General features: G+C 51.1%; 4 protein-coding genes across 7 annotated transcripts; 1 reads left to right on the forward strand and 3 right to left on the reverse strand.

The window, feature by feature from the left end:
* Nucleotides 1-94: 94 nt before the first annotated feature.
* POLDIP2 (DNA polymerase delta interacting protein 2) lies at nt 95-8,835 on the reverse strand. Of its 2 annotated transcripts, XM_082371317.1 has the most exons (11): nt 8,589-8,834; nt 7,176-7,257; nt 5,900-5,997; nt 5,109-5,205; nt 4,863-4,938; nt 4,514-4,621; nt 3,925-4,061; nt 3,084-3,110; nt 2,749-2,874; nt 1,684-1,763; nt 95-1,159 (listed from the first exon to the last, which is right to left on the reverse strand). In XM_082371317.1, exons 1-11 carry the CDS (start codon nt 8,747-8,749, stop codon nt 1,045-1,047), a joined length of 1,107 nt encoding a protein of 368 aa, XP_082227443.1. In that variant the 5' UTR covers nt 8,750-8,834; the 3' UTR covers nt 95-1,044. The 2 variants fall into 2 exon arrangements, with proteins under 2 accessions (XP_082227443.1, XP_082227444.1); XM_082371318.1 differs by lacking the exon at nt 2,749-2,874 and having other exon boundaries at nt 8,589-8,835.
* A 64-nt stretch (nt 8,836-8,899) lies between these two features.
* On the forward strand, nt 8,900-13,470 carry VMA12 (vacuolar ATPase assembly factor VMA12). Of its 2 annotated transcripts, none has more exons than XM_082371328.1 (6): nt 8,900-9,160; nt 10,879-10,952; nt 11,275-11,364; nt 11,877-11,919; nt 12,132-12,244; nt 12,543-13,470. In XM_082371328.1, the coding sequence occupies exons 1-6, from the start codon at nt 8,950-8,952 to the stop codon at nt 12,636-12,638; spliced, it is 627 nt and encodes a 208-aa protein (XP_082227454.1). In that variant the 5' UTR covers nt 8,900-8,949; the 3' UTR covers nt 12,639-13,470. The 2 variants fall into 2 exon arrangements, with proteins under 2 accessions (XP_082227454.1, XP_082227455.1); XM_082371329.1 differs by having other exon boundaries at nt 8,902-9,160; nt 12,546-13,470.
* On the reverse strand, nt 12,882-21,256 carry SEBOX (SEBOX homeobox). The gene is made up of 3 exons (XM_082371330.1): nt 20,011-21,256; nt 19,687-19,847; nt 12,882-19,507 (listed from the first exon to the last, which is right to left on the reverse strand). Exons 1-3 carry the CDS (start codon nt 20,039-20,041, stop codon nt 19,127-19,129), a joined length of 573 nt encoding a protein of 190 aa, XP_082227456.1. The 5' UTR covers nt 20,042-21,256; the 3' UTR covers nt 12,882-19,126.
* Nucleotides 21,257-21,326: 70 nt separating this feature from the next.
* VTN (vitronectin) lies at nt 21,327-25,128 on the reverse strand. 2 transcript variants are annotated; one of them, XM_082371315.1, is made up of 9 exons: nt 25,076-25,128; nt 24,114-24,237; nt 23,901-24,020; nt 23,477-23,824; nt 23,260-23,399; nt 22,844-23,000; nt 22,525-22,677; nt 21,755-22,111; nt 21,327-21,523 (listed from the first exon to the last, which is right to left on the reverse strand). In XM_082371315.1, exons 2-9 carry the CDS (start codon nt 24,175-24,177, stop codon nt 21,411-21,413), a joined length of 1,452 nt encoding a protein of 483 aa, XP_082227441.1. In that variant the 5' UTR covers nt 24,178-24,237; nt 25,076-25,128; the 3' UTR covers nt 21,327-21,410. The 2 variants fall into 2 exon arrangements, with proteins under 2 accessions (XP_082227441.1, XP_082227440.1); XM_082371314.1 differs by lacking the exon at nt 25,076-25,128 and adding an exon at nt 24,423-24,521.
* Nucleotides 25,129-25,183: the final 55 nt, after the last annotated feature.

Raw genomic sequence — 25,183 nt, forward strand, 5'->3', positions numbered from 1 at the left:
CTGACCTTATGTTCTCACTGGGTCCTATGCCCCATTGCACTCAGTTGCCCTGCAACCCAGGCTCCCCCTGGTGGAGGATTAAGGACAACACTAATAAGGGTTGGAACTGAAATTTAATATTAATTCAAGAAAACGACCTCTGTAACAATCACTATAGTAGTGGGGGAGCAGGAATCCTAAGAATCAGGGCAAAAATGCAGCACATTTTATCTCTGGCTCTTGGAGATCTGTGAGAAGCTCAGAAAGTAGACTGGCTTCGTCACTGTCCATACCTAACACTCCTTGGCTGAGTTTCTGCAATTGTGATCTGGAGGCTTGACAGACCTGTGCTGGCAAGCCCATTGCTCCGGAAAACCTGACAGGCTTGCCTCACTCCTCCCCCAGGCCCACGGAGGCCAGAAACGCCAATAGTTGGCCAGCACGAAGAGCTGAGCCACTTCTTTGATCCTGACGCTGGCCTCCCGCTCTGCACTTGGCAGAGGGTAAAGAGAACAAGAGTCCAGTCCAGCCCCCGCCTCACTGGCTGAGTGACCTGGGAGACATCGGCCAACCCCCAGCCTCAGGAAGGAGACAGATACTCTAGTTGAAGGGGCAGCTTCCTGGAAGGGCAGTAAGGACAGCAACGAAGGGCCCCTGCCAGCTCAAAAAGGGAGCCTGAGACCCTGGGGACAGAAATGGCAAGGGGGGCCAAGCGTGCACTGGTTTATTGACCAAACCTCACATTCTAAACAACTTGTGTGACAGGCTAGGAAACTCCTCCAGTTTCCTAGCCTGTATGGCGTCTGAACACAGAGAGTTCCTGATGGGAAGGTTTACTGGAACACAGCGTAGGCAGGGCTTACGGGGAAGGCCACCCTTGGAGGAGTCCTACGTGGGTCTTCTGGAGAAAACAGTTATACTCCACCCGCCAAAATAAGAACCCCACAATCAAAAGGTGCAAACAATTAAGAGACCCACTGTGGCCCATGACAGAGTTCTGCAGCAATTGTGGGATGTGAGCTGTTCTCTGGGGTCCGAGCCTGGGTGCTCAGGGCCTCAGCTGGCCTACCAGTGAAGGCCCGAAGGTGGTGTCTTCTCATCTTTATTGCTTTCAAGGGAGAAGGGAGGGATCCGGACATCAAAGTGGGAACCATCAGGCCTCTCGAAGCGGAATGTGCCCCTGTGAGAGAAACTGGTTTAGAGAGAGTGAGGGTTGAAGACTGGAGAGCCCAATGTCCTCAGCACCAGAACTGAGGCAGGATAAGACAGGCGTGGGCTCTCTTCTGCCTGGCTCATGCCAGGACAACACTGATCAGAGACCCAAAAGCCTATCCTGGCCCTACGTGAGAAGAAGAAATGAAGCTCTCCTGAATCTGGCCCTTAGATGCACCCTGCATAAGCTACCCAACTATACTTTCAGGTTAAGGAGTGAAACTCCAGGGAAAAAACCCGACTACATGGGCAACTCAGTGCAGCATCAAAGTCACCAGACCTCTCTGACCTAAGTCCTCATTCTACAAAATCACAGGGAACTGGAAAACAGTCATAAATCAGACAAGACCCACACAGCAATGAACAGCAGATAAGGCTCCACCTCAGGACTTCACTTGGTCCAGAGTTAACTGCAAGCTATAAGCTCTCACTTTTCTGACCTGCAGTGTCCGTGGACTTGAGCTGCCCCTGCCCCAGCATGTGCTTACTCACCACATGTGCCCACTGGAAGCTTGCAGGGAGACGTGGCTGCTGTACTGGAATGCGGGCTGCTCCTTGGATAACACTGGTTCCTGTGAGGGTTCAGGCAAAATAGGTCAGGCCAGACAACCTCCCTGTACCCCGGGGCCACATGCTGACTGCCAGTCTGGGCTGGATGCCCCCTCATGCCTCCCACCATAACAGCCGACTAGCACCTTCCACAGCACAGCCATTGACCTGGGCCTTTTATTCTGACCCTGGGAAAGACAATCTCAGACTGAATGGCTGAGGTTACAGGCAGAGATGCTAAGCCCAGGATCTACTCTGTAAATACCCTGTCCAGCATCCATTCACTAAGTACCTAAGTGCCAGGAGCCACACTCTGCTCAGCAAACTTCTGCTAACTTAAGTCTGCTGGTAATCATAAAGTAATAGGTGTGATCCTAAGAAACAGAGATTTTGGTTAACTCGCCCAAAGTTATGCAGTAAATAAACAACACAGTGGGCATTTGAAAACAGACTAACTCCAAAGCCCTGTTCTTTCTTTCCCACGCTGCTTCCCCAACTCCCTGCTAACATGGATAAATGCCTGTTGAATGTGGTCCTCTCTCATGACTTTATTTCTCAGGAGATTGGGTAGGGTAACACAGGAATTGCAAAATCAGATCTCTTCAAGGACCAGCAGAGGATGTACACGTGTAAAGAGGCAGAGGAAGGATGACCAGGAGTGGTGGCGGGTCCATGCCCCACCCAAGGGCATTCCAATAGATTTTTAAAAAGGCTGGCAACCACAAGCTTTGATGGCAGACTCACTTGGATTCAAACCCAGGCCCTGCGACTACTAGCTATAGGACCATGGGCTAGTTAAACAACAGTCTCAGTCTCAGTCTCTTCATCTGTGAAATGCGTTATAAGAAAACCGATCTCACGGGTGAGATTTCTCACCCCAAACAGCCCTAAGCTTTCACACACTGAGCCTCTGTCCCTAACCACAGAGGAGGAGGAAACCATGCACTAAGCTCCTAGGCCTGCTGGGCAAGACTAGAAACTGAGCATTATTGGCCCAAAGATGCTCACCCTGCCCACCACCCCTCGGCCCCGCACTGTCTCCAAGGTGCCGGATAGACTGAATATCCTCCAGTGTCGCTCCCGGAGCTGTACTACGTCACTGTCGAGGTTCTCCAAGCGGATGCAGTAACGCCACTGCGGGGGTAGGGGAGAGAGTTCACATCTGAGAAGGAACAGACCCTGGGCCAGCCCCCTTGGAATTCTAGGAGAGCAAAGGGCAACAAAGACCGACACCAGCACTGCACCGTCTCACCTCCCGCCCCCAGAGGTAAACCTGCCCACCTCCCAACCTGCGCCCACAGGTACACCTCCTGAGCTCCCCTCCTCCCGAGGGAGACACTCACCCAGTAGACGTGGGAATTCTGGGCTTCCTGGGGGAAAAAACACAAAGAATTTCAGGCCCAGAGGGCAGGAACAAGTCTATTCCAATCAACAGCTCTCCAAGGGAGTGGATGTATTCCAGGAACGTTGCAAAGACAACAAAGCCACAGGTATCTGTGGGTTGATGATGTCTCAACTATGGCCAACAAGCCCAGAGGGAGGCAGCCTCCCTTGGGTCCATCCCTGGCGCCCTTCCTCTTCATCCTATCAAGATCACGAACAGAGCTGGATGCCAACAAAAACCAGCCCTGGGGCTCTTCCCTTTCTCACCACCCTCCCTGTCTTCCCCCACATTACTGCTGGTCCAGGCTGCTGTCCTCCTCCTCGGCCTTTCCATATCCCAACCTTATTTCAATACTTGGAATGCTGTATGTTGGCCTCCCGCCACTACCATGAGCTTCTGAAAGGCAGGGGACAGGGTTTCATTTATATTTGTATCCCCAGGACCTAGCTTACGGCCAAGCAAAAAATAGCTCAATAAATGCATAAAAAGTGGGAAGATGAGCCTACACTGATTTAAACAAGTATGTGTATATTCTTCATAGACATGGCTCCCTTTGAGCCGGAAGAGAAGGAAGAGTCAGCCAGGAGGCCCCCTTCCTGGGATCTGAGAGTTTCCTCGCTCTAGGTCTTGGTGTCAGCTGTTGCCAAGAGGCTGCTCAATCCCAATCAATACACGCAGCACTTGAAAGCAGAACCACAGGCACGTGGTTTAAATTTGGAACCCACACCAGCAGTCACTGGGGACACCACACAGAACCTGGGGGCCTAGCCCTGAGGGGAGGTCCCAGGCTGGGCACATACCCTCATGCCCATGTAGAAGGGGATGACGGTGACACGGATGTTCTCGGTTGTTTCCCGGTGGACATCGGAGAGCTCCAGCCAGGGGTGATTCTTCTCTTGCCAGGCCCGTAGCGTCTCCCGAGCCACAAAAGGGGGTGCTGGGGCAAGAGATCGACTGGTTAGTCCAGGCCAGCGTCCGGGGCGTTACACCCTGCCCAACTGCTCCTCCTAGAGAACCCTTCCCAGCGGTGGCCCAGGTAAACAAGACACCCAAACATGAGCAAAAGCACAGGCTGGAAGAAAGCACAGAACTGCCTACCAAGAATAAGCCCTGAGGAGGTATGTGACGTCAGAGGAAGAGAAATGGACGGGGAGTTAGGAGCCCTGGTTTTCAGACCTCACTCTGCCACCACCTAGCAACCTTGAGTCCCTTCTCATCATCCCTGAGCCTGTTTCCATATCTGTGAGGAGGAGATAATAGCCATCTACTTGACAGGTCTAATGGGAGATTAAATAAGATTGTAGAAATAGAGCTTTGAAATTGCTTCTGGGATATTCTCTTTGAGGAAAGGGCCCTCCCACTCCACCTTCCCTCTATGATAGAGGTTACCTTTTGTCTGGTCATATAGAAGAAATCTTTCAAAGAGCTCATGCTGGATGGGAACCTGATCAGTGGAGGTGTACGGGAGGATGTCTTCATGGCTGACATAATCCAGGCCTGGCAGAGAGACAGAGACAAAGAGACAGTGAAACTCACACAGGAAGGGGGAGGAATGGGGCTGAAAAGAAACACAATTCCTGGCCTTATGGCAGGGTGGGATGACCCTGGCACCCCTGCTCTCAGCATCTATACTCCCTCCCGGCAGATTAAAGGACAGCAGAAAGGCCTCAGAATCCTCTCCCTGAGACACACCAGACCCTCCTCATCGACAGGCACCACCCAGACGCTCCTTACTCACCTGGGATGGCATAGAGGGCCCGGCTGTCATCATGGTTAGCCAAGAAAGTCACAGCTTCTGTCTGAGATCTCTGAGACTAAGGCAAGAAGCGAGTCAGAGATTTTCTCGGTCACTATCCAGTCCTGAGGACTTAGGGCCCAGTGCTGATCTGGGCCTGTTTGACCCCTCTCCTTCTCTTAGTCCCCATCACGGTTCGGGGCTTTCCCATGGAAAGGAACCCCAGGTGCAACCATCTTGCTTACTTACTATATGTGGACAGTCTCGGGCATCAATCAGCACCTGATAGTAAGTGTGAGTTTTGCCTTTCACCTCCTTCGAGCCATGGCCGGCAGGGTTCTCTGCTCTATGGGGCAGGAGAAGAAGCCCAAGATCAACCCCAGAAAAACAGAAGCAGTGCCTGCCCCAGCTCCCTACCACCCCCTCACCTAAACAGACCGGTGCCCGAGCTGAAGGAGCTTAGCACCAGCTGGGTAGCTGTGCAGCACACCCTGGCCCAGCATTCCTCAGTCAGGGGCAAGCAGCAGAGTGTGGTGGAGTCATCATTTGTCTTACTCTCTGGATGCCTCTTAGAAAAAAAGGGCCACGCTGAGCATATCAAACTGCTGCCTTAGTCCCTGGAGCCCAGAGCACCCCACTCTTCTCACATCCCAGGGGCTGTCTGTGATCATTTAATGGAGCTGGGCCTTTTCTTTTTTAATGTACTCTAGTGACGATAAGAGATTAAGGAAAAGATTCTAACTGAACATCAAGAAATCAAGAAGCCTGGTCCCCCAGATGCCCTCTGGGGTACTTATAATGCAAATTGAGAATGCCTTGGGAGAGCATCCTGGGGAGACCTAAAGGGACCCCCTAGCTTAAGACTGTCCCTGGCACTCAACACTTTTGTCTCCATGGGTATTAGTGCCAAGGGAGTGTTCTGGGACCGCTCCTAAGGCCCAGAAGAATGCTGTCTTCAGTGCTGGGACCCCAATTATGTATGTCTGCCATGAGTCAGGCCTCCTCCTGAGGCTACTGTGAGGCACGATAGGGAAACTTACTTTTCTGGAGCTACAGAAGCCACATCCCGGTCATACAGTCTGGCCTGCCAGGGAAACAGGACAACACCTCGGTAGCCAAAAACACTGTGAAGGAAAAGCTGGGAGAAAAGAGAGGCCTCAGTCAGTCTGCAGCCCAGCAGGTCCATCCAGGTGGGGCCCCGACCACTAAGTGGCATAGGTGGTGGCAACTCCAGCACAAGGTCTTGCTACTCTTTCCCTTGAACTCTGTGATCCACTCAGACCAACTCTGGAACATGTTTACTGCCTCTTTACCTGGCTGACTTCTACTCATCCTTTTTTTTTTTTAATTTATTTATTTTTGGCTGCATTGGGTCTTTGTTGCTGTGCACAGGCTTTGGGGGCTACTCTTCGTTGCGGTGCATGGGCTTCTCATTGCGGTGGCTTCTCTTGTTGTGGAGCACGGGCTCTACAGCGCAGGCTCAGTAGTTGTGGCTCATGGGCTCTAGAGCGCAGGATCAGTAGCTGTGGCGCACGGGCTTAGTTGCTCTGCGGCATGTGGAATCTTCCCAGGCCAGGGCTCGAACCCGTGTCCCCTGCATTGGCAGGCAGATTCTTAACCACTGCGCCACCAGGGAAGCCCCTACTCATCCTTTAGGCCATACCTGAGGCCTCTAGGAAGCCTTCGCTCACCTCCCCTCCAGTTAGCACACTGTACAGCCGTTGACCATTTGCATATTGTAATTCCTTTCTAGACTGTCAACTCCATGAAGGCATTGCTTTCTGAGTTAACACCAATGCATAAAGCTCAGTCCATTGTAGGCACACGGAAAAAAAAAAGTTGAATAAACAAAAAGTCCTCCTTACCTACAAGGGGCCTAAATCTATCTCAGTGGATCTGGCACAAAGCTGACATAGAAAAAGAGACTCACACCCAGAGCTTACTTCACTGCAATCAGTTCAACTATGACAAAGCATCAGAAAGCAGGTTTGCTTTTCTGAAAGCTCCCTCCACTGGCTTCCCACCAGCCACTATGTTAGATGACTCTTCAGCAACAGGACTCTCTCCTCAATACAGTCCAAACCATCTCTGTCCACACTAACTTGGAAACAGAACCCAATGACACATGAAATGTATTCAAATCCAGGAAAACAGAAAACCCGTCTTAAAAAAAAAAAACAAAAAAAAAAACTTGATTCTGGTCTGGCACCAAACACCAAGGCAGAAAACCGTAACTTTCATTCCTGTGACCAAATCTGACCCTTTCAGAAGCAGAGCACACAGTGAAAATGAAAGATGACGCAGCCCAGCACTCACCTGCCCAGTCTCATATTTTCCGTTCTGTTTTGGCACTTCAAACACACCAACTGTCTCCAAAACTTTGCCCTCTGGTCGGTTTCTGATTAGGAAGGAAAAGAACAAGCAACTGAACAGCTAAGAAGTGAAGGGTACTAATCCATCAGTAAAAGCTACTAGGATACTGAGGGGCCAGGGCAATGACAGCAGAGAAGGGTCACAGCAGTGGGGCCAGCTGAAGCAGGTAAGGGTCCTGCCAAGTCACCACTCCACAGAGATTCTGCCTTTCCTCCTTTGAGGTCCAGCCACAGATGCCTCCATAAGATCTGACTGCTCCCAGATCACTTTCTTCTCTCTTGACTCTCAGCATTCCTCATATCATGCCCTCAGACCCTGCTTAATTGTATGCCTTGCCTCCATTCCTTCCCTGACCCACCCTCCTGAACTCCCACAGCATTTTAACTGCCCTTCCCACCTTGCATTTCAGTTATTTGTGTCCCTGTCTTATCTCCATTAGAGACTGCAAGTTCTTTGGGAGCAATGCCTGTGTCTGATTAGCCTGTGCTCCCCCTCAAAGCCTAGTGTATAAACGGTGCTCAAAAAGTACTTATTTTGTGTTATAATTCCATGTCCATCTCCCCCTCTAAACTGCAGTCCTCACCCTTGCACTACACCTAGTATTATTCTCTCAATCTAGTTTTTGTTCAGATTTAATCAGTTTTCACAGGAGCCTTAAATTGGAAATAGCTATCATCTCTCCCCAGTGTCCGTGTCTAATCTCACCCACTAAAAGGTCAGCTCTTACAGTGGTCTCTCCGGACAGGGCTGCTCTTTCTAGGGGTCCTTCAAAGCACTGTCTTCTTACTGTTTTGGAGGTGTGAACTTTATGCTTCCTGCCACTTGATTCACCCGCCCCAATTTGATCTGCCTGGCCCATCCCTAGAGACGCTGCTCACACCATCCCCATGGCCTCAAACCCCCTTCCCCAAGTCACATAAAGAGAAAGTGTGTCCCCAAGGTCACATTGAAACCTGGGACCCACGCAGGGCGCAGATTCGGGTCCTGTTTCCCACTTCTAACATCTTTCTGTGGGACGCCTTGGCCCAGTCACGGGCTGGGGGAAAGCCCTAGGACTTAATTCAAGGGCTGCCCAGTAACAGCGGCGCTCGGATTCCCGCATTCGGGGAAGTAAGATTCGCTCCGGGAGGGTCAGTAGTTCCCCCTCAGAGCCAGCCCTGCACAACCCAGGGCTCTGGGCCGCGCTCCCTTGTCCGCTCCTGGCACGTGGTGCGGGCAGCGCAGTCGGCTCCCGGCCGGAACCCTCTCCCGGGTCGAACTCCAATCACCCCCAGCCGGCCGGGTTCCCTGACCTCCCCTCTGGCCCGGGACACGCTCCCTGGGCTCCGGGCTCGGCCCCCGTGCTCCGTCCCTCACCGGGACGAGAGGTGCCTCCGCGTCGTCGTGGTCGCCACTGGTGGGAAGGTCCCAGCTCCACCCGCCGCACAGAGCGGCCTCGGCCCCCGGGCCCCGGTCAGCGACCGGGACCACCAGCGACTGCCCACGGTCAGGGCCCGCCGGGCCACACAACCCGCCATGTCCCGCCCGAGTACCCGCTGGGCTGCTGACACAGGGCCCGACCCGCCGCCGGGCGGCGTTCCACCCCCGCCCCACACTGCCCCGCGCCGCTTCCCCGCCCCCTTGGCCCTCTGCCCCGCCCCGCGAGCTTCGCGCTCCTTCCGGCACAGGCGGACGGAAGTCCCGGCCCGGGGTCACCTGACCCTAAAGTGGGCTAGTCATGGCGTCTTCCTTGTTAGCTGGCGAGCGACTTGTACGCGCTTTGGGCCCCGGCGGGGAGCTGGAGCCAGAGCAGCTGCCCGGGAAGCTGCGGGCAGAGCTTGAGGCCGTGCTAGGGAAGAAGCACAAGGGCGGCGATCGCTCGGCTGGCCCCGCTCGCCTGGTTTCTTTCCGCCTGATCCGGGACCTGCATCAGTACCTGAGAGAAAGGGGTGAGCCCCAGTCTCCAGTCCAGAGTCGCCTCCTTTTTTTCCAGAGTTTAGTCTCTCCTGAGGTTTTTTTTCCTACCTCTAGCATTTTTATGAGGGATTGCATTACTCCCAGCAAAGCCAATCTACTGAGGCAGGGTTGTGGTGAAGGAAAGTACAGTGTTCAATGCAGGGTGCCAAGCAAGGGAGTGGGAGACAAGCCTCAGATCCATTTCAGCTTGGTCTTTGAGTTAAGGGGTTTTCGTTTAAGGGAGAAGAACAAAGAGGCTGGGAATAATCACTGTCATGTGACATTTCCTAATTGTCGTTTTGCGAGTCAGGATGTCTCTGATTTAGGATTCTCAGGCCAGGTGGTCCATGGCTCTGGCGTCTGTTAGCTCACCTTGCCCTGGAGAAACAACCGGAGTTTGCAGGTTAATGATGATATCTATAACAGCACTTTTAGTACATTAAAGATGTTATCAGCAATAGCAGTTTTAGTCATCTGACTCTGGTTCATTAGTATTGTTAGCAAAGGATTGAGGTTAGAGGGGACAAGAAAGGGAATAAAGTTTTGGATAGAGAGATTAATTATAAACTCAGTAAGGGAACTCAGTTTTAGGGGGACTGGGTTTCAAATCCATCACTCTCCTTCACCCATGGAATGATCATCTGGCCAACCCAAGAGTCACCTCATAAACCCTGGGGAACCCACTCCCTTCATAATTTCCATGGGAATTCTTCGTGGATGACAAAATTTACTTGTGCAGTTTCTGTTCTCTTGAGTCTCCTCTTTACTTCCAGGCCCACTTAGGCCCACCTGACCCTTGAGGAAGTCCAAGTTCTAACTCAATACCACTGCACAGGTTCAGTTTCTTTCTTTTAAGCCACATTAAAAAACATCTTAGCATAGTGAGCTTGCCCTGTTTGGGAATCTGGATTTCTTAGCAAGAGTGCCAAATCTGATGGTTTTTTGTTTGTTTTGGCTGCGCCGCTCAGCTTGTGGGATCTTAGCTCCCCAATCAGGGATTGAACCTGCGCCCTCAGCAGTGAAAGTGCGGAGTCCTAACCACTGGACCACCAGGGAATTCCCTAACGGGATTTTTTTGTTTGTTTTTGTTTTTGGATATAGGATGATGGGAAAGTGTGTTGAAAGATCTGAACTGGGAGTAGCATCTGTGTTCTAGTCCTAGCTCTGCTATTAACTCTTCTTGGAGAAGTCATTTCTCTTCCTTGGGCCTCAGTTCCCTGAACATGTAAAGGGGGGCAGTAGGATTAACTGACATGTAAGGTCTTTTGCCAGAATTAACAGCCTACCCAGAAGTGTGAAGGGTAGATTCTTCAATTATTGGAACTAAAAAGGACCTTAGAGATCATCTAGTACAGTGTCCTGTGAGTATTTGCCACCACTACGCCTTAAACCTATTTAGGGCAAGTTCTGTTGTGGCCACAGAAATTACCTAACTTAAAGGCAGATATAAATGGCTTACATGTTATTAGCTGTGACATTGGTAGGGTAATTGAGAGCCAACAATTAAAGTCAGTATGTAGCACTAGGAGATACTTATGTGGGATTGTCCTAGTTTCTTCCCAGTTGAAAATGATCCTGGAGATGAATTGATACAGGCATGGCCATGTTTTATTTTGGTAGAAAGAACTGAAGAGCTAGACCCTTCTCTGATGTTAATCCTTCAACCTCAGCTCTATGCATCATTACGTTTGTGGAAATCTTTTCTTTCTAGGTTCCACACTATACCTTCATGAGCTCCTAGAAGGCAGTGAAATCTATCTCCCAGAGGTTGTGAAGCCTCCTCGGGTATGTAAGGGATATGTTTGTGAGAGTGGGTGTTGGTTGAGTTGGATTTACTCATGATACATCCAGATTTATGAATCAACATTTGGGCTCAAAAATTTGTCTTTTAAATCCTTGAATGCTGGGATGGGGGAAGCAGATATTGTCCTCCCAGTCTGACAGCTTGGAAAACTGAAATTAAAAAAAAAAAAGTTTCCAAAGCACTGGAGGCAGAACTGGTACGTGGGTCTTCTTAGCAGTACTTTGTCCCCTGAAACTAGTGATTGTGACCTGCTTTCTAGCAAGCTGGGAATATCATTCTTCTCATTTGATTTTTCTGCCTCAGAACCCAGAGCTAGTTGCCCGTCTGGAGAAGATTAAGATACAGCTGGCCAATGAGGAATATAAGCGGATCACCCGCAATGTCACCTGTCAGGTAAGGGCCCACTCTTCAATACATGGACTGTGTAGCCCCTGAAAGCAGGGCCCTGCACTGGGAAGAGGTACAGATGAAAGAAGCAACATGGAAACTTGGTTTATATACTATTAAGGGACCGTAGAAGCTCTGTGCTGCGTACAAGCCAAATACAATTCCCAACTCATTTACTGAGACTCTGGGCTCAGATGGTGACTGATTTTTAAAGGTTGTAGAGGGTGGGGATGAGCCTGGAGCCATTCTTCTGACAGGGCTCCCTCCTATTCTCTGTATGCTCCTGCCCCAGAGCAGGAGAGGGGTACATGGGTACTGGGAACCTATGTCTCTTCTCTGAAATGCTTGATCTGTGGTCCAGAGAAGAATCCAACTGGTCCCAGACAAAATCCATGGAGAAGGCAGAAGTAATGTGTTGGGTAATAAAGAGGGCTGAGCCCAGACTGACAAATGAATACTTGCTGGGCTGGCTCTGAGCTTCTTCCATTCTGAAATCCTTTGCTTTTTCTTTTTCCCAGGATTCAAGGCATGGTGGAACCCTCAGTGACCTGGGAAAGCAAGGTGAGGGACTAGGGAATCAGGCTGCTAAAGCCTCTCCCTGGGACCGGTCAGTCATGGCCCTCCTTCCCACTCCAGTGCTCTGGGTTTAAGCCTGAGCTATTCAGGCTTGCTGTTGGAGGGAAACCCAGCTGAGGGGGGAGGCAGCTGTGAGATAAAAGGGCCTCTTGGAGGATGCTGACCTAACGGTTTCTTCCCTGGGCTCCTCCCCAAAGTGAGGTCAGTGAAGGCTCTGGTCATCACCATCTTTAACTTCATTGTCACGGTGGCAGCTGCCTTCGTCTGCACTTACCTTGGAAGCCAGTATATCTTCACAGAAATGACCTCGGTGAGTAGGTACTGGTCAGGGCAGGGTGCCCCAGGTGGGAGTGTTAGTGGGAAAGGGAGGACGTATGTGAAAATGCCTTGAACAGGTTAGGTATTTATGTGATAAACAAGGGGGACATTAGATCTATCCAACAGTCATAGGGGTAGGTAATAACCTCAGGAGAATCCAGATCCTCTTTTCTTCACTTCCCCCCAACTTATGGGCTGGGTTGAGGTCCTCTCCATCCTTATTAGGTGCTAGAGGCTGCAGAGCTGGAAGCTGGCCTGCATCCCCTAAGCCTGGTTCTCGCACTACCCAGCAGGTACTGGCAGCATTGATCGTGGCCTCTGTGGTGGGTCTGGCTGAGCTGTACATCATGGTGCGGGTGATGGAAGGTGAGCTGGGAGAGCTGTAACCGTGCTTCATCATCAAAGTCTGGAGACTCCAGGCTCCCAGCTGCCAATCACTGATTCTCAGTCAACCCATCAGGCTCTTTGTACTCAGCTCCGGTTAGTCAGAGGGCCGAGCCAAGACCACCTGCTGTTCCTGTGCGGAGCCCCATCCTCTGTCAATTTACAGAGTGGGCAGTAGAGGAGACTCAGACAACGACTGGAAAGAACTGGTCTAGCTGTACATTCTCCTGAACCCGGTGCCCATCTGCCTTCTACAGTCCATTCTGGGCATTGCTGGGGCTGGGTTTTTTTTTTCCATTGGAAGTAAAGAGAAGAGAATCCAGGCCTTTCCAGAAGTAGATCATACTGCCTTGAACTTGCCCAGGTGCAGAAATCAGTGGTCATCCTTGCTCCACACATCTTGATGCAGACCTGTAATTTAGATTAGAAGACTCCAAGAAAGCAGAAGGGATTCCCTTTCTTCAGTTTGTGCTGGAAGAGGAACCAATTAGAGGACATCAAATAAGAGAAAGCCGGGTGGTACAGGATGGTGGAATCAGAAGCAAGGCAGCTACCTTATTGGAATCTTAGTTTCTGTCTTCATCTTCTTCCTTCTGCTTGCCTTGCTCAGATTTTCTATATGCTTCTGCCCGTCTCCACCACTCACCAGCCCTCCTTAAACCTCCCACCTTCCTATCACCCTTTGCTCTGCTTCCAAAAATGAAAACAGTTCAGATGGCAAAACAGTATGTTTGCTTTTAATTGCAAAACCCCTTGTGCTTGTTTGTATTTGTGGGGAGAGTATGCCTACTGTGAATTGTCTCAACTAATAAAGGGAGACATTCTTGGTAGACGGGACTATTTTCAGATTTAACTCTATGTATAATTATATAAATATGAGTATACACTTTATAATATATATGATATGTGTACATATTGTTATACATAAGCCTAATGTAGGTTATTTTATGTGGATTCTTAAACATGTTTGGGTAAGTGCAAAACAATAGTATGTAAAAGTTCACAGTTGACTAATTGTTTTACATGATTGCTTTTTGTCTTCACAACAATCCTGGAGGTTGGAAAAGGAAGTGGTTTTAGGCCCCTTTTCCAGAAGGCAAAACTGAGGCTGAGAAAGGTCAAATGATCAACTTCGGTCCTTCCTCTGTTAAATGGAGCCAAAGACTCCTAGGTTGTCCTGAAGTCTCTATGTAATGTTAAACTTCTAAGAACTTAGATTAGTGGTGTATTGATAGAATCTCTATAAGACATTTAGAAATTATAGCAGCATTATTATTTATCCAATAAATATTTATTGTATCCAGTGTATTCTTATTTCAAATCTCACGACAACACAAAAGCCCAAAGATTTCCATAGTTGTGAGAATTGGTCAGGGTCTGCTCCTAATGGTGGATTCTGTCTTTCCGTTTGTTCAGTGTATGCGCTCCCATGGTCTTTTTTTTCCCCCAGGACACTATTCTGTTCTTAGAAATTATACACTCATTGGCTCAGTAGATGTTTCCTCTACAATATTGCCAATTTCTTGAATTATAGCAAGTCAGCCTCTCAGGGCAATATTCTGCATGAGAGAGAGGGAGGGCTTAGGCCCTTCTGTTACACCTCAGATAACTTTGTTGAGAAATCTTAGGATATCTATTGTTGATTGGAAGAAATGTCAACTGTGAGAAAAGATGCAGGTGGCGTTTTACAGTGTTTCTACCAACCCAGACTGTTTAAGATTGAGTTAAAAAGCTACACCGAGTCACTCATTGCTCTTGATAAGCAAAGCCAAACCAGATTTTTAGAATTCTTGTAGACATCATCCCTTCTCAAGTGACTGGGTCTTGCAAATGGAAAGAGCTTTAACCTTCAGACCAATATCTATGCTATGTGCTTTAAAAATCTATTTGAATTATTTGCTTTGGTCTGTATTCCATTCTCCACCTTTGACAATGAATATCTCTGGGGTATATGGGCCGAGAACAGTAAGAAAAATGAGGGAAAAAATATACAGATTTTATCCTGAAACATACAAATCAGAACAGAGAACCAGGGACTTCCCTGGTGGTGCAGTGGTTAGGAATCTGCCTCCCCTGCCAATGCAGGGGACACGGGTTCAAGCCCTGGTCTGGGAAGATCCCACATGCCACAGAGCAACTAAGCCTGTGCACCACAACTGCTGAGCCCACGTGCTTAGAGCCCGTGCTCCGCAACAAGAGAAGCCACTGCAATGAGAAGCCTGCGCACCACAACGAAGAGTAGCCCCTGCTCGCCGCAACTGGAGAAAGCCGGCACATAGCAACAAAGACCTGACACAGCCAAAAATATAAATAAATAAACAACAGAGAACCACAGAATTTTTAAATGCCACAAAAACTTAGATTAATTTTCCCAACCAAGCAATTCACAAAGACACTAATATTCATGAGGATCACCTCCAAGGCCACAGAGCTTATTAGCGCCAAAACTAGAACCCCTGGCTCTTGGCTGTCATGTCACCATTCTCCACACTTAACACTATTCAGTCCCTTCCTAAAGTTAGAAAATTGGTCAAATGAAAGTACATACGAAGTACTAACATGGAGTGGGAACTCATTCTCACCATGTGCTTAATAATTGTTAGCTCTTTTTTTCTCTTCCTGACCTTCAGGAGTCTGAGGTTGAAGTATTCATTGGGTCTGATGCAGTTCCTAATTTTCTATATTCTCTCTCCTTTCTTTTACTTCATACTTAGGGTGCTCGAGGGAAGAGTGGAGAATACTGCCTATACTTTTGTGGAGTCACTATTAAGCTTTGGTATTAGGGAGCCTGACAACTCATGTGCCATAAGACAGACTTGGGAATTAAACTGATCATCACTTTGCTCTTTGGCTTTAGTCAGTAATATAGAACCATCCTCCATTTCAACTCTTCTTAGAGAAAACATTTCACACACTGACCTAAAGGTATCTGGACAGTTCTGATGATCTACATCAGGGATCAGCAAAAAGAGGTATTTAAAAAATATGTAGGGACTTCCCTGCTGGCACAGTGGTTGGGAGTCTGCCTGCTAGTGTGGGGAACATGGGTTCGGGGCCTGGTCCCGGGGGATCCCACATTCCGCGGAGTGGCTACACCCGTGCGCCACAACTACTGAGCCCGCATGCCTGGAGCCCGTGCTCCGCAACAGGACACCGCAGTGAGAGGCCCGCGCACCGCGGCGAGGAGTGGCCCCTGCTCGCCACAGCTAGAGAGGGCCCGCGCATAGCAACGAAGACCCAAGGAAGCCAAAAATAAATAAATAAAAAATAAATCAATTTATAAAAAAATAAAAAATATGTATCTAAAAAAAGCATACCAACAACCCTTTTAGAAAGCAATTTATCTCAGCCATAAAAAAGAATGAAATAATGCCATTTGCAGCAACATGGATGGACCTAGAGATTATCATACTAAGTGAAGTAAGTTACAGAAAGATATCATATAATATCACTTATATGTGGAATCTAAAAAAATGATACAAATGAATTTATTTACAAAACAGAAACAGATTCACAGACTTAGAAAACAAACTTACAGTTACCGAAGGGGAAAGAGTTGGGGGAGGGATAAATTAGGAGGTTGGGATTAACATATACACACTTCTATATATAAAATAGATAAATCAACAAGGACTTACTGTGTACCACAGGGAACTATACTCAATATCTTGTAATAACCTATAATGGAAAATAATCTGAAAAAGAATAGATATATCTATATGTATAACTGAATCACTTTGCTGTACACCTGAAACTAACACAACATTGTAAATCAACTATATTCCAATATAAAATTAAAAAAAATTTTTAAAGCACCAAAACCAAATAAATAAAGTTCAATAGGATTCCCCCTAAAAAATAAATAAAAATAAAAGCTACCCACACAAAAAAGTGATTTATCAATATCTGTAAGTGATGTTTGTAATACATGCCAGTGTTCATCTCAGAGTTATGTCTAATAATAAAATTCTATATTGGAGGGAATTCCCTGGCAGTCCAGTGGTTAGGACTCTGCATTTCCATTGCAGGGAGCATGGGTTTGATCCCTGGTTGGGGAACTAAGATCTTGCAAGCCGCGTGGTGCAGCCAAAAAAAAAAAAAAAGGGAAAGATGAAATTTGGTAATTTCTCAACTCCAGGGTGAGAAGGGTGAGAGGCGTTGAACTGGGCAGACACGAGCCTTCACTTCACAGGCGACATGGAGACATCATGGTTAGGACTTGGTGCTCCGTGGGCCTGGGTTCAATCCCTGGTTGGGGAACTAATATCTTGCAAGCTGAGCGGTGCGGCCAAAAAAAAAAATTCTATATTGGATTCAACTTAAAAATCAGCAGTAAGATGATTAAGTAGATTATAGTAATAAATACATTTTAAAATAAAAATTATTATACAAAGATATTATTGTGCAAATTAAGTTGTGATACAACCCTGAAACATGACAGAAAAAAAAAAAGCTTACACTGAAGCTTTGTGGAGAGTCATGGCTGTACTTACCTGTGCTGAGCTCCGTGGGCCGGGTTGCCCCCATATCCTCAAGTTTTCACAGCCTCCATGTACCTGGATTCAGGTTGGAAGACTTCCAAATTTTAGATAAAGAGCAGGTCTTCTTCTTTTTTTTTTTTTGCCAAGTAGTTTGTGGGAACTTATTTCCCCGACCAGGGATTGAACCTGGGCCCACAGCAGTGAAAGTGCCAAGTCCTAACCACTGGACCGCCAGGGAATTCCCGTGGAGCAGGGCTTCTTAAATAGCTTCTGACCCAGGGCATCTTCTCAGGATGCCATTGGAGTCATTCCCCACACACTCCTCTTTCTTGGGATGGCATCCTTACCTGATCCCAGCCCCCTACTCACAAGCCAATAGGTTTCTGTGGCATCAATTTAGAGCTCCTTTATGGGCTGACTTCTGGGGCTAAAGCAGTCAAAGCCTTAGTGCCTGCTGAGGAAATGGCCATGGTGCAGGTGGCCTCCATCTGCAAGGGCAGAATGAGAAATAGGAATCAGGTGACCTGTCCTCTGGTTCTCATCCCAGAGAAGGGAACTCTGTCTGCTCTCAGCCCCAGCCACTCCCTCTGTCTCACTATACCATGCTTTCTCCAGTGCATTCTGGGTCCAGGGCTTCCCAGGGAGAAAGGGGAGTCCTTGGCAGGAGGCCAGAAGAGCAAGAAGTTTGGGACCTTCCCAGTTTCTCATGGCCCGCCGTAGGGAGAGGGAGCAGGAACTAGCGTGCATTGAGAGCTTTTACAACGTGTCACGCACCACGTGAAGCCCTTCACCTACATTATTGCTTCTCGTTCCCAAAACAGAGAGGAGATGAGTATTATCATCCCCATTTTTTGGGTTCATAGACTTTTGCAGAGTTCCAAGACTACATAGCAGCCAGGATTTGAATCCAGCACAGACCAACTGCAGATCCCACGATTTTCTTTCTGAGGCAGAGCAGCTCCAGAAGTGGAGGCAGCTGGAGTGTCCTGGAACAAGTGGGACGAGGAGCAGGGGATGCAGCTGAGGCTCCCATCTCTCCAGGGTCTGTCAGCCAGAGCCCTAAGCCCTTCGATTAACTCTCCCTCTAACCAATCCCAGCAGAAGCCTGGGTAATACCTCCCACCCAGAATCTGTGGGGAACCTGGCCCTATTTAGGGATTAGGTGATGGAGATAAATTTCAAAAGCAAACGGCCCCCGTCCCAATTCATTTGCAGCACACAACAATCCAGATTAAGGTACAGAGTTTGGGTTTTATTTGGAGATTAGTTGGTATTACAGATGACAGTGATACCAAAACCCAATGCTGCCGCATGCACCATACCCACCCCATCCTGAATCTGTCAGGTTGTCTCTGCAGCCCCGGGTCAGAGGGCAGCCAATCTGATATTTGTGAAAATTAAATCAACGCAAGCCCTGCGTTCCTATTTCTACTTTATTACTTTAATATCACTCCCTCTTCAGATCCATGGTTCTGATTAATTCATCCAGGTGGCAGGAGGACAGGAGGGGGGCCCTGAACTGTAAAAGGATTGATCCCTGCAGTCTAAAATTAGTATCAGCGCTCTCCTAGCTCACTTAACAGTCAGTTAGGTAATGGCCTGAAGGGCCCTTGGGTGAGGGGCAGCTGCCCATTCTCCTTTAGAGGGAGGACGTGTTGTCAGCTGTGATGAGAAGAATTGGGGACCAGGCCTGGCAGGAGAAGTGGGAAACATGGGCTCCTACCTCATCCCTCTGTAGGTACCTCCTGCCGAGATGATGGGCAGGTGTCCCTGGAGGGGCGGGGTGCTGGGTAGCAGAAGCCAGGCCCTTGTCAATCCATAGCACCCGCCTCTAGGCTGGCCTGGAGGACAGTGGAAGAGAGGGATCCCTGAGCTAAACTTTCTTCCCATAGGAGAACTCCCTTGTGTAAAAGGAGAGGGCAGGGGATCCAGTTCTGGTGTGTTCAGTCTTAAGGGGCAGGATGGGCTACATGAGCCAGAGGAAGGGACTTGCAAGTTCTAGACCTAGATTAGGAGTGGTCCAGGTTGGTGACAATGGCCGAGGCATAGATGAGGTCAGACAGGCTGCCCAGTGAGGTCTGGGGAGTAGCTCGCTCTGAAGAGACGTGGACCCCTGAAGCCCCAGCTGGTCCCCATGGGGCCGTAGCTTTAGCCCCTACCCAGCCCTGCCCTGGACCCAAGCCAGGAGCTGGACAGGAGGCATGTCGACACACAGAGGCACACTGAGCTGTGCTGTTCGAGGGTGGAGGCTGGCCAAGGGTGCGGGGCTCCCAGGACTGCTGGATGGTGTCCGGAAGAGAACGGGATCTCTGGGGAGGCTCGGGCCTGGGACTTAGGCCTCCTGGCTTCCTATTCTTGATTCTCTTGGCTCTGCGGTTCTGGAACCACACCTGGTAAGGAAAGAAGGAGTCTCTTCTGGTGCCAGCATCCCCTCCCCCCAGGTACAGGGAAAGCAGAACCTGGAGGCAGGATACCCAGAGAGAAGTGACTGTGAGTCAAGCTTAGAAATCCGCTGTGTGAGAGCACCCCGACCCTGAGGTGGGGGGGGAGGGGGGTGGTCACAGCTCACCTGTATCTTGGCCTCAGGGAGGCAGGTGACCCGGGCCAGGTGCTCACGGGTGCCGATGTCGGGGTAAGGCCGTGCTGCAAACACCCGCTCCAACTCCAGCAGCTGCCCTCTGCTGAAGGTGGTCCTCTTTCTCCGGTGGGGACCCAACCCACTGGCATGGCCTGCAGGCCAGGATGGGGGTCAAGTCAGGACTCCTTGCAAGAGCCTCCACTGCAGCCTCAAAGCCAACAGACCCTGAAGCCCCTACTCCCCACCCCTCTTCAACCTTCCCCATCATACCTTCCCCACATCCTCCCCCTGCCCACCCTTTCCCCACCAGATCACCTGCAGGGGACGCGTCCACTGGGCTGGCCATGGAGCCGGCACAGTGAGGAGCCAGATGGCCATGCCAAGGCTGTGCCCACACCACTCCCCTCCGCCTGGAGTTTTATCCTGCTCAGAAGGCTGGCCCCGCCTCCAGGAGGGGCGAGGTTTAGCGTCCAGCTGGAGGAGGGCTGAGAAGCCCCGGAGGAAAAGGGGGCTTGCAGGGGCATGGGTGGGGCAAGCCTGTTCCTCTGGGGCTTCACAAAAGAAGCTGGCCCCAGCGCCCCCTCCTCAAAGCTCAAACTCTGGCAGTCTGTGTCTGAAATCCTGTACTTTGTGAAAATCCTCCCAGGGCTCCGTCCAGGAAGCCAACGAGATCCCTCTCTAGATGCTCCTCTTGGGGGTCTGGTGATGGCTGCCTTCGGGGGAGAGTGGGTGGCGTCCTATCCCACACCTGAGGATGGGGCTGGGGGAGCTGGACAGGATGAGAAGCTGGACAGCAGATGAGCGGCAGCCCCCCTCCCCTCAGCACGGCTGGGAGCAGATGTCGCCACCAGATCACCCTCAGTTCTGCTTTAGAGCTTTGCCTGCACCTAGCCCTTTGTCCCTGGTCCTTCAAGAGCCCAGATGGACTTCCTACAGTCCGGGAACTTGGAACCAGAGGAGGTTCCACAAGTACATTTGAGGGGTTTTGAGAAAGATGCTTGTTTTTACAGTGTACTCATCGTTTGGAAGTCTTCTGGGCCACTTTTCTAAGAGAAATAGGTGCATTTGAATTTCCTTTCTGTTCCTGCCCTTCCTGTCTCCCCTGCCTCAGTGCTCTGCACCCCAGACCCAAGACAGAGACCTCAAAGGCCCATTATCATAGGGATAGGTTTGGGGGAGCACAGTGACCGCTTCCCCAGGGACTCAAGGGTCTGAGCTAACAGCATTTCAGGTCCAGGATGGGTAGAAAAGCTGAGCTGGAACCCACCACCTCCTGCCCCCCTGCCCCTTCCAAGACCATAGTCAATGACAAGAGGCGAAACAAACCCAGGGCTGGGTAGGGTATCTTGGTGACTCCTGTCATCCTTAGAGGGGTCCAAGCTCCTGCTTAGCTGCTGGTGGGTTGCTGGGGGCTGCTCCGTGTGCGAGGAAGGCTTGCTCTCATGAGGCTCTCCCAACCCACAGTTTTTCTGGCTCATGGAGAGGGCCTGAGCCCAACACAGGGTGGACACAAAGAAGGATCTTCTCTGTCCCCTCCCCCAAGTCACCCTGACTGCCCAAGTTCCCCTCCTTTACCCAGGCAGACCCCTGCCTCCTGCCTGTCCACCTCAGTCAGGACAGTAGTCTTAAACTCAGGGCCAAGGGATCTTTATTGAGCTGGGAGGAGGACGCTGGAGGAGGGAGCAGCAGAGGCCCAGCTGTTTGGACTCGGACTCCTACTCGTGGGCAGGGACTGGGCAGCCCAGCCAGTACTGGGCGATGGAGCGTGGGTAGGGAGGGATCACAGCATCCACTCGCCGCGTGCGAAGGTTCACTCGGTAGTACTTGTCTGCAAGAGAGGTTGGGAGAGGGTGCGTGAGACCCTGCCTGGCCCTGCCCATCCTGCCCTAAGAAGACCTGGGTCTCTCCTGGAAGGGTAAGTGAACATCCGCAATGCACCAGAGGAGTCCCGGCCTGGCATTTTGGAGTCACCACTCAAGGGCTGTGCTCAGCCCATGGGGACCAGGGACAGCAGAGATGACCCAGCTAGACCAGCTCCAGGACTGGCAAGGGCTCCCACCTCCTGAGAAGAAGTAGACGCTCTGGATGGGCTCACAGTTGGCAGGCACAAGCCAGTCCATCTTGTAGTTGTCATAGTTATAGTCTCCCAGGCCTATCTCCTCACTGGAGAACCAGGACAGCCAGGTGGAACGAGATTGCCGGTAGGGGTTCTGGCTGCGGCTGCGGCCGCGGCCGCGGCCACGGCCACGGCGTGAGCGGTAGCGTTTACGATTGCGACGCATAGACTTGGTCATCTTGGTCCGAGAGGGGCGGGGAGCTGAGCCTGAGATGTAGATGTGGCCAGCCATGGCCGCATCCACTTGTCCGGGCAAACCAAGCCAGTCCTGGCTGATGAACCTGGGCTTTCCAGCACCACCTGTGGCAAGGAAGGGGTTAATGGGGAGGCTTGGAGGTCAAGGATGGGCTATGCCTTGTCCAAGGACACACAGCAAGTTAACGGCAGAGCCCAGCATCCCAGCCTTCCGACTACCTGTTCAGTACTCTTTCCCCTGGCCTCCCTCCACCATATCCCTCCCCGGTTGCCTCAGCTACAGCTCCTCCTTCTGCTGGCTGCGCTCTTGGCTGTGCTAGGCAAAGTCCAAGGTGTGGGGTCCAGGGTGGAGGCAAGCCTCCCCTACAAAGGTCAACAGAAGCAAAGTCTGGCCTGAGCAAACAGCTTTTAACCGATAGATGCACAGTCACAGCCCCTCAGGCCAGCTCAGCCCTACCTCTACCCTGGGGGATCCCAGCCCTCTGGACAGGGAAGCAAGACTTGCCCTCCCTCTGTACCAGAGGAACTGCCCCAGAAGAGAAGTCTGAAGATGTCCTCCCAGCTGTCCCGCTGCATCAGGGCAAAGTGTTCAAACACGGCCGACTGGGAGCTGCCTTCGCACTCCTCTTGACTGGGCTGCTGCTGGAACTCGTACTCCCAGTACTGTTTCCCTGGGGAAGGGTGGCCATGAGCAAGTCTGGAAAGCCCAGAGGCTGCGGAAGTTAGGAGCTCCTGGCAAGGGGGGTGGGGATAATCTGAGGCCTGTCGCCAGTGAAGCTTAAAGAAAACCAAGACTGCTCCACTGCGTGCGCACCCTCCCACCCACCTCCCGAGTACCCTTGAAGAAGTAGACCCGCTCCCGGCCACTGTAGCTATGAGCGGGGAGGGCCAAGGCTGCGTCCACGTTGTCCGGAATGCCCTTGAAGCCTTCAGAGATGTTGCGGGGGAAATCGGGGTCCGGGACACCATCCTCAAAGCGCCAGTACTGACTACCCTAAGGGGTCGGGAAGGAGAAGAGGGTGAGGAGGCAGTTGGCTGTGCACAGAGGCAGAGCCCCCGCCCAAGGCGGGAGCCCTAGTTCCAGGCTTGTCACCCAGGACCTGGAGCCTTGGGCTTCTGTGTCCTCACAGAGCCCCAGCCAGGGACCACAGGCCAGAATCCAGCCTTCTTGCCCACTTTGATCCTGGGCACAGCAGCCCTCAACCTCTGCCTAGATACGCTCGGCCCTGACCCACAGCCCCTGGGTCTGGCACCTTGAAGAGGTAGGTCTTCCCCTGACAGTTGATGCGGGTGAAGGCAGCATCAATGGGACCCTCGATGCCCCAGACATCGCGGATGAGCTTGGGGTACCCAGGCCTCACTGCCTTTTCATCCAGCTCATAGCAGTAGAGCCCTAGAGGGAGGGAGGCTGTGTGAGGTAGGATGCTCCTGGGGCAGACCCCCACCCCCATAACCTGCCCCCCGAGTCACCTCGGAAGGCAAAGAGGGAACCATTCTTGAGGTCGGTGAAGGCATCAAAGGGCTTCCCACTGCACTGCTCTTCCTCTGCTGGGGACTCGGAGATCCCTAGATTACCAGTCTCGGGACTGAGGGGCCCCACCTCAGGCTCTGAGTTCCCCCACCCAGGTCCTGGGGTTTCTTCCTCAGGGTTCAGAACAGGTGCCTGCCCAGGAGTCTCTCCAGGCTGGGCCCACTGGACAAAGGTCTGGGTGGAGCCCTCTGGCTGTGCCTGGACGCTGGTATTGGATCTGGTCTCCTCGCGGTAGTCATGGAAGCTGTACTCGTCTTCTGGCAGAGTGAATACATCCCCACGAGTCACTGCAGGCAGGGAGGGTGGTAGTGAGTCTCCAGCTGCAGAGGGGACCCCAGGCCCGCCCAGCCACTCTGAACACACCTTGGGGCTTGCACTCGACCACGTAGTCGGAGCAGCAGCTCTGGTAGTAAGAGCAGAGCTCGTCACACTGACACTTCCTGTCGGCGTTGAAGCCCTCAGTGCAGCGGCCCTTGCACGACTCTGTGGGGAGGGGGTATCAGTTGGTACGGCCAAGCCCAGACCACCCTGGCCCACCCTACATTGACCCAAATGGCCACCAACACCCTCCGGCACCTTGGTCAGCCAGAACAACCCACGCCAGCAGGGCCAGCATCAGAAGGGGCCTTGGGGATGCCATGGCAGGGCCTCCAGCCTCGAGCCTGGTGAAGTAGGTTCTCTGCGGTCTCTGCTCTGATGCCTGAGGAAGGGAGGGAGTGGCAAGACAAGGAGGAGGGGAACCGGAGAAGAGGAGCTGCCTTTTCTACTGCTCTGTTTGCTCAACCCCCAGCCCAGCCCCCAGTGCCCCGACCCCAGAGGCTGTTGCAGCAGAGGGTCATGTTCCTGGAACTCCGGGCCTGGGAGAGCTGTGAATAGGATCCGTACCAAGCTCAGGGGCATCTCCGAAGAGCACTGGCACAGTGAATCTGGAGGGCAGAAAGAAGTCCCACTCTGCCGCTCTCGGGCTGTGGGACCTTGGGCAAACTGCTTTACCTGCCTTAGTTCTCTTTTTGGCAAAATGAGACTAATCATACTCGCCTCACAGGGTGTTGGGAGCTAAAGCAGACAAAATGCCCAACTCCTGGAGTAGCTCCAACTTCATTCTCCATTAGTGGTTATTGACCTGTGATCTGTTTGATCAGGCACATCCCTGGCTGGGTGGTTCACCCACCCCTTGTGTATTTAGGGCAGTGAAAGAGGGGGTAGGAGCTGGGGAAATTTTTTTTATCATAAAAAAACAAAGTTTCATTTCTGGGTTCATCTCTAGGGTGCATTGATGTCCCCAAGCTGGTATTCACAGCACGGTAAGTTGGGTGAATATTAACCCTTTGGACTGGATGCAATTCCTGAGTCTTTCACTAATTTACTGCTTCTCAGCAGGCCACTCCCTGTCCCCACCCTCATCCTCCCCCATCGGTAACAAGTGGCCCAGTTCCCCACACTTTTAGGCTCTAATGAGAAATAGGATCCCTCTACCTAGAAAATGCTCACTGGCACACAACGCCTGATTTTGTGCCCACTTTCAGGGGTTCACATACCTCTGGAAGTCCTCCCAGCACCTGGAGGGAGTGATCCTCAGAGATTCCGATGATTTTTTTCTGTTCTATAATCAGAGGGGAGTGTGACTTTGGAGAATCTTCTCCATG

The sequence above is a fragment of the Balaenoptera borealis genome, assembly GCF_965194805.1.
Source record: "Balaenoptera borealis genome assembly, chromosome: 20".
NCBI lineage: Eukaryota > Metazoa > Chordata > Mammalia > Artiodactyla > Balaenopteridae > Balaenoptera > Balaenoptera borealis.